The following is a 19,988-nucleotide window of genomic DNA, read 5'->3' as shown; positions in this document are numbered from 1 at the left end:
TTCAAAGATTCATAGCCTAAGCATTCAGTGATTGTTTCCTAAACATTGACATGATAAATTTGATCTTGTAAATTGTCTGAAAAAATACCCCAAAGTATCAACTCAGCATAAGTGGCAACAACATATTATGGAAAATACAAAATAGTTAAATAAGGCATGTGATTGCATATGCAATGCTCTCAAGGAGTTTAATATGTTATATCAAAGGAAAGTGAGCAAGAAAGGGGTAAATGTTTGGCTTTCATACTACATGATCAACCAAAAGCCATGGATAATTCCAAAATCAATTATCTTGAATCAAGTCTTCCATCAATTTTTGAACTATCATAGGCACATAAATTTTCAATTAGGAAGCTATGAATGAAGACCAAGTACACATAGATGAATTATAAGAAAAGTAGTTTCTCTTATCACATGGACAAGATGGGAAATTCTAAATATAGTACAAGTGTCTCCTAAAATGTATGCCATAGATCAGTTTAATATGATCCAATTGCAATAAATCTTTTGAATACTACTTTTGAGTTCAATGGAAAAGTTTGAGGAAATTCACAAGTAGATACTTGGATTTGAAGGTGCAATTTCCATCAAGTTGAAGATCTTGTGATCCATCAATATGACATGGGAAATATATTATTATTCATGCGATGTAATGGTTCTAATTTTCTATCTCCGACAAGAGAAAATTTGATCATTTTGGGTTAATTTTTGTGAGGTTAATTAACCTCTCCAAAATTACGTATTTTGGAGGTAGTTATTAACCATGGAGGAGTAGTTCTTAACCTTCATGTCTATATAAGGAGTCATTTTTGGCTTTGTATAGGGAGGAATTTTTGGGGCTTTTGAATAGGAGAAGACTTAGGTTAGAATTTGGTGATAAGATAATATTTGGAAAGTGTGTACAAATTTTATCTTTGTAGTCAAAAATTCCTCTTAGGTTCTTGGTGTAAGAAAACAAAGGAAAATGCTATTTGAGTTCTCTTCTTTCAAAATCTAAATTTTTAAAAATGTTGATTCTCTTTGTAGTGAGCATTTCCATGGTACTGTGTAGATGTTTGTGAATCTTTGGATCAACATTGTGCTAGTGATAATTCTCAAGCATAGATCTTGATTGTTGTTATTAGTGGTTTAAGTTTAGTCCAAGAAAGCTTTGAAGTTGTGTGGTGCATTCATCATCAATGGATTTCTATTGATCTTTTAAGTTTCAATTTCATCTTTATTTGAAAAGCTTCAAAATAATATCATACGAGAGAGTTGCCCCTCTAAACACAAAGGAAGGCCGCATATCAAGGGCCTATCCAACTGTTGTGAATAGTTTGCCACATATACTCCATTGGGCCATTTTCAAGTGACAAATCTATTTACCAATAGGTCTCACAGATGATAATGATTCAAACTTACCCCTTTTATTAGTATTTTCCAACTATAGTTGCAGATACAAGAATCCTATTTGCCTACAAAAAGCTAAAGCATACACAAAGCATGTTATCTACTTTGGTTGAAATGTAAAGAGGAATGAACTCCTTATCTAGTCGATTAAGATTGTAGCTCCATAGAGAATATGTCTCTCTGGTTCATCAAGAAGGAACTTTGGGGAAACTTTCAGTGTATTTGGAATTGGAGTAGGCATTGCCTACTTCAAAATAAAGTGTGAATTTTGGCGAAGGAGCTCCTAGTTTGAGATTATTATGTGGATGCTATAGAAAAGGCATTTATGAGAGGCCTATGAGGGAATAATAGTTGTAGGTTTAAAAAAAAATTGGTCAATAAAAGAGAAGTATGTTTTTGGGAATAATAGAGGAGGTGTGAAGTGAATATCGAGATTGACCAATATTGAAGAAGCTCAGAGCACATCAAATATGATTTAACTTCAAACTCTATTTTCATTCATAGAATCAAAGTAGATAGAAGAATCAATATGTGCATTTTTTTAAATCCTAGGAGAAGCTAGTGATCACTAGAAGCTTCCAGAGAAAAATTGAATAAAAATGAGATGTCAGAGTTGACCAGAGGTCTCTACAAACTTCTAGAAATAAATTGAAGTTTTTGTGCTAGAAAAATAATATAACCCCAAAAAAATTAAGATCAGCCAATAAAAAAGTAGATATCAATGACTAAAATTAATTTTAAAATAAAATACAATAAATATGTTTCTAAACTTTAGAAATTTGATAATTTTAATTGTGAGAATTAATTGGTGGGGGAAAGTGAAAACTTTAATGTTAGTTTTATAATACATGTTGATAAATTAATGTTATTGCTAGGATTTAATTAATAGAAAGTTATAGATATGAAATAATGAATGGTTGTAAAGAGCCAATGCTATAAATTGTAAGATTATTAATTAGTCAATCTTTGGTCTTCTCTTTAGGTCTTTAATATTATAATATTAAACAAAACAAAAGTCCTATTGCAAGATGTAAATAAAGAAGAAAAAGATAAGGCTGGTAAGATAAAAGATAATCATTATGGAGAACATTTAACTTATTGTCCAAATTTATGAATGAATTTTTGTGTTTCTTCTAAACATTGTATGTATATTTCCTAGCACTTATTCTTCCTAACAATACATTATTAATGGCTAGAGATAGGAACGACTATGTACTATCTTTTCCAGGCTGAGTGGTGTGGAGTACAACAAAAGGATAGTGCATAAAAGCATTGGTTTGAGGTAGTTGGGTTCATTATGTAGAAACATATTTATAGATGAGGCCGATCTAGTTGCAAGTTAGGTGATAGTCTTCTCATTTCTTTCTTAGTGGTTTGAGTCATGAAGAATCTAAACTAAAGTCTTTGATGAATATTTTTATTTTTATTCAAGTGAAATTGATAGCTAATAGTTGAAAGCCTATATAATAAGTCAAAGAAAGAGAGCACAATTGTAGTTTTCAATAATGTGAAGAAAAAAATCCTAATTTGTGGGAAAATGGATATGTAAAATAAATATCATGACTAAAATAGTTAATAATAGCCAAAACAAAGCAAATGAGAAAACCCATAACTAAAAAATGTGTTAGATGAATGGAAAGTTGGACAAACATAGATGAGAAATCAATAGTTCCAATCCATAAAAAGTGTGAGATAAATAGTGGAAGATAGGTTAAAATATGTAACTAGATAAAAAAATATAACACATTACTCTAATTTTAATTATTTCTAAGGAAACATCAACGTTGGAGCCTTGGAGAACTTGGAATGCAACTTCAAATTTTTCATTACTAGTCTTTGCCTTTGAAAACCATATCATCACAAGTATACAACATATATAATAATCAATAAATTGTTTAATGCATATAAAATTCTAAACCAAAAAAAAACTAATCATTTTGAATATTCTAGAATGAAGAATAACCTAAGAACTAGAAGCCAACAAGGAACTACTACACAAACCACATAACAAATTATAGACATAAATAGTAATGAAGGATATGTAACCAAAACCAAGAAGGAAAAATAAGGGAGGGAAGAGTGAGAATGGTCAATCATGTGCAAATATTGTTTGAAAGAATGTTTTGAAATTCTTAATTTTATTGTTTATACAAATAATTAAATGAAAAAAATTATTTTAAGAAACATGGTAAAAGTTATAGGATTAGCCACTTGAGAACTAGGACATACAAGTAACCTGCAATGGAATGATACCCCATATCAAAGATCAAACCCAATAGATAAGTTAGAATAATACCAATTATGATAGTGATATGTTGTCAAAGAGTAACAAATATTTTGATTAAAAGTCATAATTGCAAATTTTGATGTATGTATAAACCCAAATGTGGAAAAATCTAGTAAAAGAAGAAAAAAATTCAAAACTTACATGGTACAGGTACAAAATGCCCCTAGATGCTACAATACAGGCATTTCTCCCAAGTGGTCCTGCCTCAATTTCGAGCCATATGTTCAATGCAAGCTTAGAAAGCTAGTGTGTCAAGCCCATATCTTTCCTTCATTACCCCACAATTACGAATTATCAAATTTCTAAAGGCGTTAACTACCATAATTTGCACACTTTTTGTGCCTTAATTAGACCTATAAATGAAAAATGTCCTAAGATAGCATCTAAGAGCTCACTTTGAACAAAAGCCTAATCCATATTTACATTTTAGATAATCTGTATAATTTAAATTAGAAATATCTCAATGTTTAATTAATTAAAGAATAAGATTGACACAGAATATCTTCTAAACAAAACATTGAATGGAAGCTTCTCTAGCTGGAATTTTTTGCTCTCCATTTGTTAGATGAAAGCCTACCTTGGACTCCTACCCAAATAGAAACCCAAGTCAAATCTAATCTTGAGACTAACGTGAAAAAACAAGCATGATGCTAGATGTTTTCTTAAAACAAATTTATCAAAACTAATAGAATTTTAACACTAATAGGAAATAGTGTTAGAATTCAGGTATATCTGCATCTTGCAAATTGTATAACAAAAATAGGGATTTATAACAAAATAACACTGTCAACACAAGTTACTAAGAGACACCTTAGAGCTAAACTGACTCAAACTTGAAACTTTCTCAAAACTCCCCTTTGCAAACTCAAACCCTAATAGATACTATAAAAGAAAATACACAATTAAATTGCACTCTATTTCCCCTTTGCATGAGATATATGCTCAAAATAATATAGGTTCAAAAGACCAGTGGAAGAATCGATAACACTAGTGAAAGTGGAATGATTTGGTTCTCAGTCTTTCTTCAATTTCGAGAAGCAACATTTGAAGAAATTAAAGTTGGAGGCATTTTATCACATAAAATGAAATGGAACAATTAACTCCCACCTGTTGTACATGCAAGCTAAATGTGGAAGAATCTAGGATGTTTACATGATTAGTTTTACAAATGTCATCTGGAAGATTCCATGCAATTTTCTATCAATTTTGTTGTTTAAATAGGAAAAGACTCCTAGGAAAAATTGTTCCAGCCAATCATAAAATAGATATAACAGAATGAAAAATTAACCAATACAATGAAATGAAATGATTAATAACAAAAGAACCACATGAAAATTATAATATCCTGCCTTAATGACAGGGACTAATAATTGATTTAACTTGTACCGTAAAATGTATAATAATTCACAAAAACTACGTCTTTCTGATGTTGAACAAAAACAATATTTCAAAATAGATTAAAAAAAGACCGTAGTTAATTATGCTCACCATATAATTGGAATCTATGTAAAAAGCAAAATGCGGTATCTGTTCAACCTAGAAAACCACCTTTCCTTGTTTTCTATATACTTTTACGAGTGCATTCATCTTTTCACTGTCTTTTCATTATGAACGGAATCTTGTTCAAAGGCACACTAATATTTGGTAGTGACATTCACAAACATTTGACTCTTATCAAACCTGCTTTCCCCAAAAAAGTTTCACAAAAAGACGTGCCAGCTGTAATCTCTTTACTCAGTGATGGTATCCCATAAAAATGTATCTTAAGACACTTCTCTTCCATAATATAAAAATATCTCTCTTCCTCCTTCCTCTTCTGAGCTAGAAGGTTGGTTTATATTACACAGTATAATTAATTTATACGCAAAGAACCCTTCGAAATCTAAACATAGATCAAAATATACATATATTTTAATCAAATATAAATATAGAACGTCGGTGATTCATAGACCTTATTTTGTTGATGAAATTAATTTCATCTGTAGTAGATATGGGAGAACAAAGATCTTTGGTCTAACAAATGGTACACCAACTTTGATTCTCCTCAGTCCACAAATACACAACCTCATCAGGATGGGCCATAGAAGGATGATGCCTAGGCCATGGCATATCTGCTTTACCTGAGCATCCACAACATTGTGGGGGTGCAAATGATGGGACATGTGCCATGCAATGGGGATACCTAGGACAACATATAAACTCCCGGTGGACCTCTATTATAGGAGGAGGAGGTGATGGCGGTGGTGGTGCGGGTGCGGGTGCTGGTGCTGGTTCGGGTTTGGGTTTGGGTTTGGGTTCCGGTTCTGGTTCAGATTGTGGTTCAGGATTGGGTTCAGGTTCAGGTTTAGGTTCAGGTTCGGGTTTGGGTTTCGGTTCAGATTTCGGTGGCGGTGCCGGTGGGAGCAGATGAGCACACTTGAATTTCTTTCTTATCTGATTAACAATGCAAACTGGATCTGCATCTCCAACAACAGTTAAGGTCTTCTCCCTCATATTGATAGAAATCATATCTATTCCTGCAATCAAACCATAAGAATAAGAAAAAGCATCAAACAAGCTTGCAAGAGAGAAGTTGTAGATGATGTAACCTTTAACAAGAGGAATAAGATGAAAGAAGAATCAACTAGGGAACAATCAGATGAAATTGGAATGATCACTTGCTTTAAGTGACAATGTGATCAGACATTTGAAACATAAACTGTAGGATCTCAGACCCAAATAAGTTAAAAGAGAGAGAAAATAAATAAGGATTATAAGCATATTTTTTCATTGCCTGTCATACACTTGTACAAATAAATAAGCTCCAACTAAGCAATCAAGTTGGAAAAAACTATATCCCAAAGAGTGGAATTTGAACACTAAGAAAAGTACAAATTTTAATTGAAAAGACGACGACGTGCATTAGAAACAATCTGTGAAAGGTGTGGTTCTTTGAATAAAAAGAAAAGAAGAGGAGCTTAGGAATATAAAGATCTGAAGATCTAGGTCTCAAAACACAAAATTTCAATACCTTTTTGTTCTCTATAGTGCATATAACATGGTTAAAAGTAAGAAAAACATTAAATTCCCTTCCTGACTCAATCTCCTTGTAGGGGTATAATTTCATCAAAGAACATAAACAAACTTTGTTTAGATCTTGTAACTATCTAACATATTTTTAGTCGAAACAAGATTAATTTGGTAGTACCATATATTCCTGCGACAGAATGCAAGGCCACTTTCTTGCATTTGTAGCAGTCCATATCCACCCTCATAACAGTGGTCTGCAATGTCAGAGCACAGAGTAAGTACAACATGGTTTACAAAAAAAAATATGTCTTTTGAAAAAACAAGAAGATTAGAAGAGGCAGGAGCATTACATTAGACATCTTAAACAAAACTTCCTGCAAGTCTGACTACCTTCAAAGACCAACGCTTGGTCGTCTAATATTATTACTTTTGGGATGGAAAATGAGTGCAAATACAGGACCTCCATCCCACATCTATCTATAAAAAAATCTTTGTTAGATATAAGAAATTCCAATCAGGAAAAGCGAGAGTACACAGCTTTTGGGCTAAAAACAAAGGGAGCTATAAAATACTAATAAAGCAACGAATTGATATTTCACACCCCATGAGAGAACAAATATAGAATAAGTGGATCACGACATTTTAGAAATAAGATTACAGCAATATGTTATGGGTTGGAATGGACCGTAACTGGACCATAACCAACGTACGATATGAATTATGGGCACTGTAAGTTTTGGAGTTATCTGCTCATGAGATTCTCCAGAATTTCACCAAAGATTAATCTCCAATGAATATAAACTAACCTGCTTTATAGCTCCTTACAATCTAATATATTTGAGTATGAAACAAGACTAATTTGATATAAGAACAAAATACTTAAAACATAAATAACTCTAGTCTACTCTGTGGATTTGTAACAGTCCATGCCCACCTTTACAACAGTCGTCTGTAGTGCCAGAGCATAGAATACTTCACGAGATCAATTTATTTCACTTCTGCAGTAGTTTCAAAACAAGAAGATTATAAGAGACAAAAGGTGATCTTGGCCAATCTTCTTGCAAGCCTATCTTTGTGCTAATATTGCTTTTTCGTATGCTATTATCACTTTGGTGGAAAAAGTACAAGTTATAAGGACCAACGTCCAATGTTTATCTTGCAAGTATGAATCATTGGGGACCAAAAACAAAGTGTACGATCCGACACCATCCATCTAGAATAAGGGTGTATAGTGAAGACATAGATGCACTGAATGACAGTCCTAGTCATTGGAGAGTTTTAAATCGTAATGATTATTTATCAGTTATTGGAAGTTTTTCTAATTGTGAAATGCATATATCAATAGAAGAAAGAATGTATAATTAAAAAAAAACAAATATGAATAAAAGATTATACAGATGTTTTTTTTAAGAAAAGAAGTAGTTTAGTTTTTGTTATTTTTTAAACAAATCTTTATAATGAGAAGTATCATAACATAAAATATTTGAGTTAAATGATATAATTGAAATTGTCCTTTACAATAAAATAGTTTATTAATTTTTTTAATGTACATGACACATAAATGAAGTAGTGTTTCTATTTTCATTAGACTTGTTGTAACTTTTATTAATATGACATGATATGTAATATTTGTAGTGTGATTAAATAATATGATTAATAGATATAGGATAATGAAATGAACTTTATCAATCAATACTAATTTATTTGAAGACTAGTAAGAATGGAGATTTCATAATTATTTCATATATTTAATAAGTCAAATGTGTGATGAGTACATCATTTTAGAGATTAGTATGTACTGATGATATTGATCTCATATACAATTGAATTCTAATTATTATAAAAGTGTGCAACTTCGATGAGTTGATTATATTCAAATTAGAACTATAACACAAAAGTATTAGGGACTGTATCCCACTTGTAATGTAACTCATCTATATTTTCAATGATTTTAAAAGTTTCTTCACCTTAATCTTTGATTCCTAATATGTTTGTAATTTGATCAATCACTAGGCTATGTTCTCTTAGGTTGTTTCACTATATAGAATAGTCTTATGACTTCTACACAATATTACATCAAAATAGTCTTTCGTGTAGGTGAGATGACTTGCATTGTTTTTTAAGTATAACATTCTCGAAAGATTTTCTTATCTACATGATCACATGACTTAGTTGCATATTGAGTATCTTTATATACAAAACATAAAAAAATGTATAAAGGTGTTCCATGTTAACTAAAAGACAAGTCCATGCCAAAAATAAAGGCATCTAAACCATGTTTTTAAGTCAATTGTTCAAGAAAAAGATGAGGAAATATTATTTTTTCAAATCACAATGATCTCCCTCCAATACGACATTTTTTCTTATTTAGCTTCCTCCTCTCTCATGAAGCCACTACTAGGAACAAAATCCTAATCATTAACCTCCCATACTTCCTCATTAATCTCTAAACTCAACATTGTTTTGTAGCATTAGTGGAGACTATAAGATTTTGTATATAATTCTCTTTACTATACAATATTTCGGAAAATATTATAGTCGTTTAGGACTTTAGAATTTCTAGAAAAGCACTAGAGTGGTCAAATATAAGAAATAATTGTAGTCGTGAAAATAATATACTTGTACAATAATCAACTAGATTTAAATTACAAATGAACCTTTTTTTATAGAGACCAAGATGAGGCATATGATTGGAAATGATTATATCATGATTTTTAATCTTGGGGCTTGAGATATAAAATTATAAAAAATCCTATGAGTACCTTCAATACTAGTATGATCAAGACCTCATCATGAGAAAGCTAGGTAAATCACCTGTTCACACCAACACCTCCTTTAGGAAAATGCACAAGTTGTAGTGACACAATGATGTAACAATTGGTCTCAATTACTAAGACATGCAAATTTTCTATGTATACATATAAGTTTGTTCATAAACATAGAAAATAAGAAAATCTAGCATGACACAAATTGCCCCTTAAAGAAAAATTAATGAAAACCTTATTTTTAAAAATAAATGAAAAGAATAAATTTCTACATGGAAAATGAGTAATGGTCATCTACAATGTTAGAGCACATGATAACTATACCATAAGTTGAACATTTGTCCTTGGCATGTTTTTATTTTCAATTTAAAAAAGCATATATTAATGAAAGAAAGAATGTACAATTATGAAAACATATATTAATGAAAGAATGTATAATATAGATGATTTTAACTAAAATAAGTAATTTAAGTTAAACTACCTTTCTAACAAACCTTTAAAATGTGAAGTATATTAGAATATAATATTACTAAGATAAATGATATAGTTTAATTTCCATTTACAATGAAGTAAATTATTTACCTTTTACAAATGGAAAATAATTGAAGTAGGGTTTTCTCAAGTACAAATAAAAATGCATCTTCCTATAGTTGATATAGGATTTAATAATGACTTTAGTGTTAAAAAAATTCAAACTTTCATTGGGTGTGTCCTAGCTTTTACTCATATGTCAAGATATGTGATATAATTAGTGTGATCATATACACACAAGTACATACATGCATACATACTTACTTACACACACACACATAAATAAATAAAGATACATACATACATACATACATGCATGCATGCATACATATATACATACACATTCCATGATAATTAAATAAATATTATCAATTGATACAAATTGATTTAGATCCTACTAAGAATGGGGATTTTAAAATTATCAAAAATATTTTAAAATTAAATGTCAGATTTGGGTTCTTGATTTTATACTTTATAATACATATACTAGTACTATTGATTTCATGTACAATTGTTTTCTTGCTAAAATAAAAGTGTACAACTTGGACAAGTTGATTATCTTCAAATTATAATTAACACAAAAATCTTAGAGACATTACCCACTTGTAATTTTTTTTTAAGGATTTAAAGTGTTTATTAACCTTGATTATTGATACCCAATGTGATATTAATTTGATCAATCAGCAGGGTTTTGTTTTTTTTCAACTATCCTTATGACTTGTGAACAATATTACTTGAATATAACTATTTAGTAGGTGATATGACATTCATTATTTTTTGAAGTAAAGTGATCTCTAAATATTTTATTCTTGATATTCATATGAATTAGTCGTGTACTCAATATAATTAAATATTGAAACATAATTTTATTTCAACAGGATGTGACATGTTAAATAAAAAGACAAATTTCATGAACACAAAAAATCAATTTATCAAAACTATAATTTTAAGTCAACTTTATAAAAGAAAGTGATGTAGAAAAATTAAATTTTCAACTTTTGTGATGGCCTCCTCCCTATAGCCCATATTTTTCTTTCTCTAACTTCCTTCTCTCTCATTAAGTTCTCACTAGGAATAAAATCCATGTCCTCTTCCTTCTCTACCTCCCCAATAACCTCAAAACTTACCATAGTAATTGTTGTAGTATTAATAGAGAATAAAAGACTTTGTATACAATTCTTACACCAACTTACCATAGTAATTGTTGTAGTACTAATAGAGAATAAAAGACTTTGTATACAATTCTTACACCAAGCAAGGTGTTAGTGAAAGAGTGCAGTCATAGAACACTTTAGAACTTATATAATTCATAAGAGAGATTGAATATAAGATATAATGCATTCTTTAAAAAATACATTTATGCAATGATGAAGTAGTTTAAAATTAAAGAGGAAACCATTTTGTTATAGAAACCATGATGAGGAATATGATTGAATATGATTAAATATTATATTTCTTTACCTTGTGAGTTGAGACAAAATGTCATGACAATCCTATGTGTACTTCAAGAAAACTTATATAACTACTGTGAATGGTCTCATAATAAGAAAGGTACTTAAAAATCCATTAAAAAATTTAAAAAATTTATATACAACTTATAATCCAAGGATAAAAAGGGGCTACAACAATATGAAGTCCAACCTACACTAAAGTCCAACAAATAAAACTTGTGAACCTAGCAAGTATATATAGAGACATAAAGAATTAACGTATTCTACGAGACATTCGGGTACAAGATCCAAACCTAAAAATCTAGAATAAAAAACAAAACAAAAAAGAAGAGTCAAGGAAAGAACCACTTAGATCATGGGCAAGGAAGATTACAAGTGAGCCCATTCTTCATTACTCAAGAAGTTGTGGAGGTGAAGGTATCATAAGGAATTATATAGTGTAATGTACTCTTGAAGAGGGAAACTTATTAGACTATTTTTGGTTGTATCCAAGCTGAACTATAAGAAGGGAAGAGGCATCATAATTGCACCAGCTTGAATGGCTTTAGGATCAAACCCTAACATCTTCTTGTAGGACTGATATTTTCAATTCAGCTCCAATAGTTATCTAACTTTCCCTTCTTATAATATTGATCCACTTGGTCTAAAGAATGAAGGGACTCCAACATGCATAAATGCATCATTCCTTACTCAACAATACACAAGTTTTTTTTTAATCTTCTCTAGGCATTCTTTGACATAAATAGTTTCTTCTATGTATTTGATGAATTATTTGGCCCACATTGTTTCAAGTCATCTATCTATAATTTTATCTAGTGACATGGAGACCATCATCAATATCATATAGTTTTTCAATTAAGATATTGCCTCATTTATGCTAGGAGTTATTTGATACTAGGTTTCCTCTAAATAACTTTTAGTCTTCACACACAATTTCATACCATCTACCATTAAGTAAAAAAAATTTCATTATGTTTAGCAAAAGAAACTCAATTTTATTCAAGAAGAAGATTTTAACAGGTTGCACGAATAGTGTACATGTCATAAAAGTTTATTAAAAAATTGAAACTTATAATTGGTTGATTTGATCATCCCATGTAACCTCTTGGTTTATGTGTGACTTCTATAGCCAATGCACTCTTTAGATTGTGTAGGTTGGACCCCTAGAACTATATAACATTTCTATGAGAATCCTACTTCGTACATGTATCCATTGGACTTGGTTAACTACTAGATCCTTGTCCTTTTGAATCAATTAATTGGATTTGTTCTCCAAATCCTTCTTTAGTGACTCTCACTCCACTTATGAATGTGTTAGATAAATGTGGGGGACAAGGGGGGAATCCATTATGTCCAATTTTCCTTCAGGCCTTTCAAACACTTTAGTACCAATTCAACTTCACAAACATCAATAATGATAACTCTGTGATCTCATCCAACTTCACAATTTAATTTTGCTAAATTGGTAACAAAACAAGAATTAAATGATCTATAATATTTAGCACTACTATGCTTATTTAGATCTCTATTCTACTATGTCTTCTTCCTCTTCTGATATTTGTTTGTTTGATTCACTTCTTCATACTTTCACTTTTCTCTAACTTTTTTTGATGTTCCTTATGCTTGGTTCACCTTTCTTCTTTCTTTCTCTTTTCTTGGAAAAAATCTACAACTAACAATATCAATCAACAACCAAAAATTTGTTCCAATATCTCCTTAAATGTTAAAATATCTTCTTCTAGATTCTTTGAGGTATTGTTGCTTAATCACATCTATTGATATCAAATTCAATGCACTGAGTCACTTAGGAAATAGAACTTTCTGTGAACTTTGTGCTCATCCTTACAATCAGATTGTCATTGTATTTTTCCAGTTGTAGATCTTTTTAAAAACTTTGACTTTAGCCTTTGAACTTGTTTAACATTCTTTATTTTCACCATAAGTCAACCTCAAATTCCATCTTTCCTAACTTGTTCTTCCATCTTATACTCAGTTAACATACGAATTATTCAATTAACATTGATCTTCAACTTCTCTTTTTCAAACCTTCTTTTAATATTGTACTCATTTTACCTTGTCACTTAGGGTATCTTGTATAGCTCAGTAAATTCATAGACTTCATTATTGCATGATTATATGATTGTACAAAAATTAAACCAATATTACATTATCATTATCCAACTCATTCAAGTGCCCATTGAATACCATACTTATCAACTCCACCATCATCATACTTTCTTCAAATCCTCTTCATCAATCAAATCCCTGTCATCAATCAAATGATATGACACTCTAGTAGAGTAGCATAATGTCTAGCTAGTTAAGACTTCGATATCAATGAAAATATAAAAAATGATATGTATCTTTCACATAAATTCATAGCATTCTAAATTACATTGTCTATTGGGCCTAACTAAATAATCATGCTACTCTTGTAATTTGGAAAGATGTTGTGCAAACTCTTCTTAGATCCTTTCTATTTCATTCCTCCTATCCTATAGGATTTTTAAAGTATCATTTATTGACTTCCCTAACATAAGAAACTCTTTATCCTTATCATGTATTTCTTGGGTCAATCACACTTTTTCATTATATGTCACAACCTTGACTTTGTTCAATTTATCATTTGTATTTATCACCTTGGCCCCTTCGTATTCCATTTCATCAATCATTTTCTCTTAGAGACTCCCAGTGAGTGTAAATTCTATTTCTCAAGAGATTTAATACGTATTTTAACTATCGACTATGCCCTTTACATTCTATAACTCTCTTTCCTTTTTTTTAAAAACTCATTTATCTAAATTTTAGATAATAACAAATGATCATATTTTGAGGCTCCTTAATTAAATGAACTCTATCTTGGGGTCTTATATAATCAAGTTTCAATAAGATAGTAAAGGATTCAAATTTACCAAGAAACATATGACTTTGGAGATTTCTCTTGACATTACCTTCAACATTATAGTAAATTTCCTATTCTTGTTATTACATAGAGGACCAACATTAGTAGAAGTCAATTGGATTTCCTCTCCATATTTCTTTTTTTGAGCTTAAGCCATTCTAGTTTTCCTACAAGAGTTAAAATAAGTGTTTATCATAGTATGGGCAATAGCTTTCTTCCCAAAAATAAGATATATCAAAGGAGGGATTAAATGGGTCATAGATAAAATGAACATTGTAAGAGTTGCAAGAATTACTAACAATGGGGAGGTTAAATTAACAATAGGGATGGTTTTTTAACTAGGAAGGGAAAAGAAAAGAGACTGCATGGGGATCTATTTTTGTTAAATAGGAGTGGCTTTTTCTTGGGTATGGGAGATTGAGGGCCTAACTCTTAAAGAAACTAAATATTGAGAAGAGATGATTGTTGAAAAAAAAAACCTATCTAAAGAAGTGATAGTGGTGGTGGTAGTAGTGTAAGATCTACTTGCATCATAGCTAGGTACAATTTCTCCTTTTCCCTTTTTTTTGACTCTTGTGGTACAAATTTTTCTATATGTATTCTTTTCAGTCTAGGGGGAGAAATAGGTTTCACATGCCTTCTCCTCATTGTCACCAAGCTTTGGGCATACATATTTTGAGATTGTGACCCTTTTGACATTTTGGTGTCCTAGTGTTGCTATTTTACTTTCCAAGGCACTACCACTTATATACATTTCTCCTCTTGTTTCACTACAACTACTTGGTACTCTAAAAAAGGATTAGGAACACACACAATACTTTATTCCTTCTCGTAATGTACTAAGGAGAAACCTTCATCGTATTTGGTGTACATTTCTCCTTGATTATCCCATCCAACTTAGAGTCATTTAGTTTGATGTGGCCCTTCTTAGATTCCAACCTATAGATTCACAAAGTAGTGACCTTCTCTTGTGACCAACCCCCATTTTTCAAAATAATTCTATAATTTTAGGTAGAATTTAAGAGTAGGTTTAAATGTAACTTTACCTCACAAAATTGTGGCCAAGGTGAATGGAATCAACATATGGAGATGATAGATTAATTGAAATACCTACTAGGGGATGTGCAAGGCTCTATTTTACATCCTAATACAACTGAGCATGGTGAATAATGATATTGAATCTTCTTGACATATATCCATTAGGATCAAAATCCACAAAATCAAAAAACAAGAGCAAACCTTGGTGGACCAACTTTGACTTTAATAGGTTATCAACTTTTCACTTGTTCAATGTCACATAACCAAAAGTAACTGTTGGCACGTATATCATTTTTTTCTCAAGTTTTCTCTTGGTCAAGAAACTTAATATCCAACCCTTCAAATAGAGTACCTTCTCCTTCTCAAAGAGCCTTTGCAAAACTAGAAAATATTCTCCACCCAAAATATTTGCCTCATTGGATAGAGATTCACCTAGGAAGATAATAACTAGAATGATAAATAGAGCCACCATTAGCATGTTGTCACATCCCATACTCCACCTTATACATGCCATAAAGGAATCAAAGACCATTATATGTAGTCATTGTTTACTCCTCAAGGTGCTAAAACCTTATCCAAAAGAAGCCCGTGACATGTGCCCATGCAACAATGTTTATAGCAAGAGAAACTTGTCACGTTCCATCAAAAACTTCATGGACACGACATGTGTCCATTAAGAGGAAAACTTGTGACCAAAGACACTTGTAAACCTAGATGATTGCATAGAAACATACAAAAAAGAAAGTGTCATAAAAACTAAAGATTGAATCAAACTTAACATATACACATCTTATTAATATATAATGATATAAATTGTTTCAATCTAAAGATATGTAAAAGTATATTAAAAAAAAACATAATATACAAATTTTACAATTACACTTTCATAACCTATGTAAATATAGTAGTACTAGAGATTTTTTATATTTCTATACAGACTAAAATCTACTTTATATTTCTTTTTATATAATACTAGTCTAAAAAGCCAAATTCTATGTTGTGCTGCACAAGAAAACATTATTTCAAATAAATTAAAAATGTTGAGTAGTCATATCAATAGTCAGATCTTGTTGACAATTGGAATATACTAATAATATGAATCCAAAGAAAACGGTCCTTTCCTTGTTTTTCATGCAGACATCCTTTTATTGTCAAATCGGTATCAATGGAATCCTACTCATCAGTGGAGTTATGCATGCGATCAAACTTATGAACGGAATTTCGCTGGTCAATACAGTAGCACTTGGTCGTCATATTCACAAACATGAGATTCTTAACAAAAGAATTTCAACTTCGTTTCCATATAACGACACGCCACTAAGCTATTTACCGGCTGATATTATCCCATAGATGTATGTTAGATACTTATCTCTTTCATAGATCGGTTCATCTAATACAACATAATGAATCTGATAGACAAAAATCTTGCTAAACATGGATCATAATATACTGAAATATTACTGATTATGAATATAGAACAGTGAGTAATAGATCCTATTTTCATGATGAGCTTAATTTCATCTATAGTAAAAATGGTAGAGTGAGGATATTTGGTCTAACAAACAGTACAGGAACTTTGATTTTCCTCTTCCCACACATGAAAGACTTGATCAGGGGGAGAACTAAGAGGATGGTGCATAGGCCATGAAATATCTGATTTTCTTGAACATGAATTACATCCACAATATTCGCCAGGTGGAAATGATGGGGCATGACCCATGCATGGAGGATACTGAGGATAGTATATTATCTCGCGATGGATCACCGGTGTCGGTGGAGGTGGAGTCTCGGCTGCTGGCGCTGGTGCTGGCTCTGGCACCGGCTCTGGTGCTGGTGCCGGTGCAGGTGCTGGCTCTGGCACTGGCTCTGGTGCCGGCTCCGGCTCCAGTGCTGGTGCCGTTTCTGGTGCTGGCGTTGGCTCTGGCTCTGGCTCTGGTGCTGGCTCTGGCTCTGGTGGTGGTGGCGGGGGTGGTGTTGGGAGCAGTTGAGCACACTTGAATTTCTTTCTTATCTGATTAATGATGCACACTGGATCTGCATCTCCAACCACAGTTAAGGTATTTTCCTTCGTGTTGATAGAGATCATATCTATTCCTGCAATTGAACAATAAGAAACAGAAAAAACATCATTAAAATCTTGTCAAATGTGATCACTGAAGGTTTTATTAGTTTCAATTCTCCATTCAAAAATAATATAATTCAATTTCACAATTATTACAAAATTCGCATTCCGTGCCCGAGTAAATAAAGAAAGAGTAACGTAAACAAAAGATTGAATGAACTTCCATTTTCACATTTTTAAGCCAGGATGTGGTCAGGCATTCCAAAATGAAATCTTAGAGCTAAACTCGCTAGAAAAGAAGGTAAATAGAAACTTAGTGAAATAGGCTTCTTTGCTTTCTTACAACAGTATTGTTTTCGATCATTATATAACAATTTGAACCCAAGATCTTAAATCCAAGAATGGAAAACACGAATAGTGTGCAGCTTAATCAAAGTAGACGTTAAAACTCGATTCCCTGCCTTTCTTGAATAACTCATGAAGCATTGATGTAGCAGGAGATTCAAGGTCTAAAACAGTTAGAACAGATAATTCATAAAGGATTAAAGTTCACCGTTTTCATCATCCATGCTTCATTTATTTATATATGAAGATCTTCAGATATAGTTTATTAAAAGGAAGATGTAAATGTTGTATTTCTTGAGAAAAAAGAAGAGGTTGACAATATAAAGATCTGATGACTGAGGTTAGTAACCCAAACAAAATGTAATAGCCTTTTATTCTTTATAAATAATTGGCTAATCTCCAGATAAAATGTATTAAAGAGAAAATAAGGTCAATTTTTGTTTTTTTTTCAGATTCATTAAAACATAGTATTTTTTTTGCAAGTTTTTTTTTTTCAACTACAAAGTATGGAGATCATGAAAATCAAATGGTGAAATTTTGAGAAAAATTCATAGTGTTTTTGATTTTTTAAAATTTGATCAACTTTACAGTTTGTAGAGATGCTAGCAGCCTCCAAAACTATTGCTGAATATATATTCTTGTATTATTGTGATACAATCAAAGAAAATAAACAAAAGCTTCTAGGTTTAGATCCTATGAACTAGACAACATATTTGGAGATGAAACAAGAGTAATCTGGTATAACAACATTGTACCATCTATTCTTGTGACAGACTGCAAGGCAATTCTCTTGCATTTGTAGCATTCCATATCCACCCTCATAACTGTTGTCTGCAATGTCAGAGCTCAAAGTAAGTAATTAGCCCATTAGATTAAGAAAACAAAGAAGATTACAAGTTTAGACACAAACCCCTTACATTGGACATCTTGGACAAAACTTCCTGCAATTCTGAGAACCTGCGGAGTGGCCTGATAGAGCTCTGTGGAGGCGAAAAGAGTGCACATTTAAGACATTTCTATCTTCGAAATATCTCCGTCAGATGACGCAGAGATTCGTATTCTGAACAGCTAGGCTGCACGACACTGTGGGACTAAAAACAAGACGATGCACACGAGAATTCTACGACACTATAAATGAAGGAACTGAAAAAAACTTCACACTAGACACGAAATATAGAATGGGTGGATCAAATAATTTAGGAATAATATCAAGACACTAGATTATTGGTTGGTATGCATCGTAAGTGGACCACAATCTATCGTGCATATGAGTTATGTTTTGGAATCATCTACCGACTATATTACACAAAATTTCACCAAAGATTAGGTTCCAAAAGAGCAACTTACTCCAGTATAATCTAGTTTGCGTGGTTTGATCAATGAAAATAAGCATGAACTTTTTGTAATTATATCCTCTAACAACCTAAAATATCTGAAGCTGAAAGAAAGAATAATGTGACATAACAACATTGTTCCATCCACTTTTGCGGTAGAATCATGTCAGCTCTTTCGCATTTGTAGCAATCCATATCCACCCTTACAATACTTTAAAAAGAATAAGATTGCAAGAGACAATAGCCACAAATTAGGCATCTTGGATAATCTTTTTACGAGCTTTATCAACCTGCTAAGAGGGATGCTCGGACTCTTAAAAGTTTTTTCAGATGTGACAGCGTGCAAATTTGAGACCATACTTTGAGACTTATCTTCTTAACATCTTCATAAAATGAAGCACAAATTCCATTCCCCAAAAAGTAGACTGCACGCCTTGGGGGACTTAAAATAAAGGGTACAATCCAGAACATGGATGCATGGCGAATGGATGAATGCACCTGATGACTCTGTGAGTCCTTGGATGGTCAATACCCTTATGATAATTTACAATTTTACTAAAGACCGCTGGCTATCTAGCCACGAAAAACGACGTTTACTATTGCATTAGTTTTCACAACTTTTTGAAAAAATTCTAAGTGTCTCTCCTTCGTAAGGGAGACATTTTTCATGGCTGCATAGCCACAGCCCTAAAGGGTGGCCTCTTAAGACTATTTACCTTTACCGGTTAGGGTACAATCCCATGTTTTACTTCCGGTGCCTGTCGGAATTGTCTACGCAGAGATCAGAATATCTTGGGTATGAGTTTTTTTTAACCTCAATCTAATATTATGGTAATAACATATAGATTTATTGCACAGTATTCTGATTGGTTTCA

General features: G+C 31.7%; 2 protein-coding genes across 3 annotated transcripts; both read right to left on the bottom strand.

Annotated features, from left to right (window-relative positions):
* Positions 1–5,417: 5,417 nt before the first annotated feature.
* Positions 5,418–7,162, bottom strand: LOC149542302 (uncharacterized). Its single transcript, XM_089796195.1, has 3 exons — positions 7,036–7,162; positions 6,864–6,939; positions 5,418–6,192 (listed from the first exon to the last, which is right to left on the bottom strand). Exons 1-3 carry the CDS (start codon positions 7,042–7,044, stop codon positions 5,690–5,692), a joined length of 588 nt encoding a protein of 195 aa, XP_089652321.1. The 5' UTR covers positions 7,045–7,162; the 3' UTR covers positions 5,418–5,689.
* A 9,635-nt stretch (positions 7,163–16,797) lies between these two features.
* On the bottom strand, positions 16,798–18,959 carry LOC149542301 (uncharacterized). 2 transcript variants are annotated; one of them, XM_089797280.1, is made up of 3 exons: positions 18,697–18,959; positions 18,535–18,610; positions 16,798–17,466 (listed from the first exon to the last, which is right to left on the bottom strand). In XM_089797280.1, exons 1-3 carry the CDS (start codon positions 18,703–18,705, stop codon positions 16,928–16,930), a joined length of 624 nt encoding a protein of 207 aa, XP_089653406.1. In that variant the 5' UTR covers positions 18,706–18,959; the 3' UTR covers positions 16,798–16,927. The 2 variants fall into 2 exon arrangements, with proteins under 2 accessions (XP_089653406.1, XP_089653407.1); XM_089797281.1 differs by having other exon boundaries at positions 18,690–18,883.
* Positions 18,960–19,988: the final 1,029 nt, after the last annotated feature.

This window comes from Cupressus sempervirens, chromosome 8 (assembly GCF_028749045.1).
Source record: "Cupressus sempervirens isolate cs-2001-9-10 chromosome 8, ASM2874904v1, whole genome shotgun sequence".
Taxonomy (NCBI): Eukaryota; Viridiplantae; Streptophyta; class Pinopsida; order Cupressales; family Cupressaceae; genus Cupressus; species Cupressus sempervirens.
Note: the sequence above shows the minus strand (reverse complement) of the source record. Positions and strands in the feature narration are given on the sequence as shown.

What these genes read in the sequence shown, in the direction of transcription:
- LOC149542302 (XM_089796195.1), bottom strand. An exon ending in TTCTGTCGCAGGAATATATG is followed by an intron (nt 6,193 to 6,863) that starts GTACTACCAAAT and finishes GTTTGATTGCAG; the next exon opens with GAATAGATATGATTTCTATC.
- LOC149542301 (XM_089797280.1), bottom strand. An exon ending in GTCTGTCACAAGAATAGATG is followed by an intron (nt 17,467 to 18,534) that starts GTACAATGTTGT and finishes GTTCAATTGCAG; the next exon opens with GAATAGATATGATCTCTATC.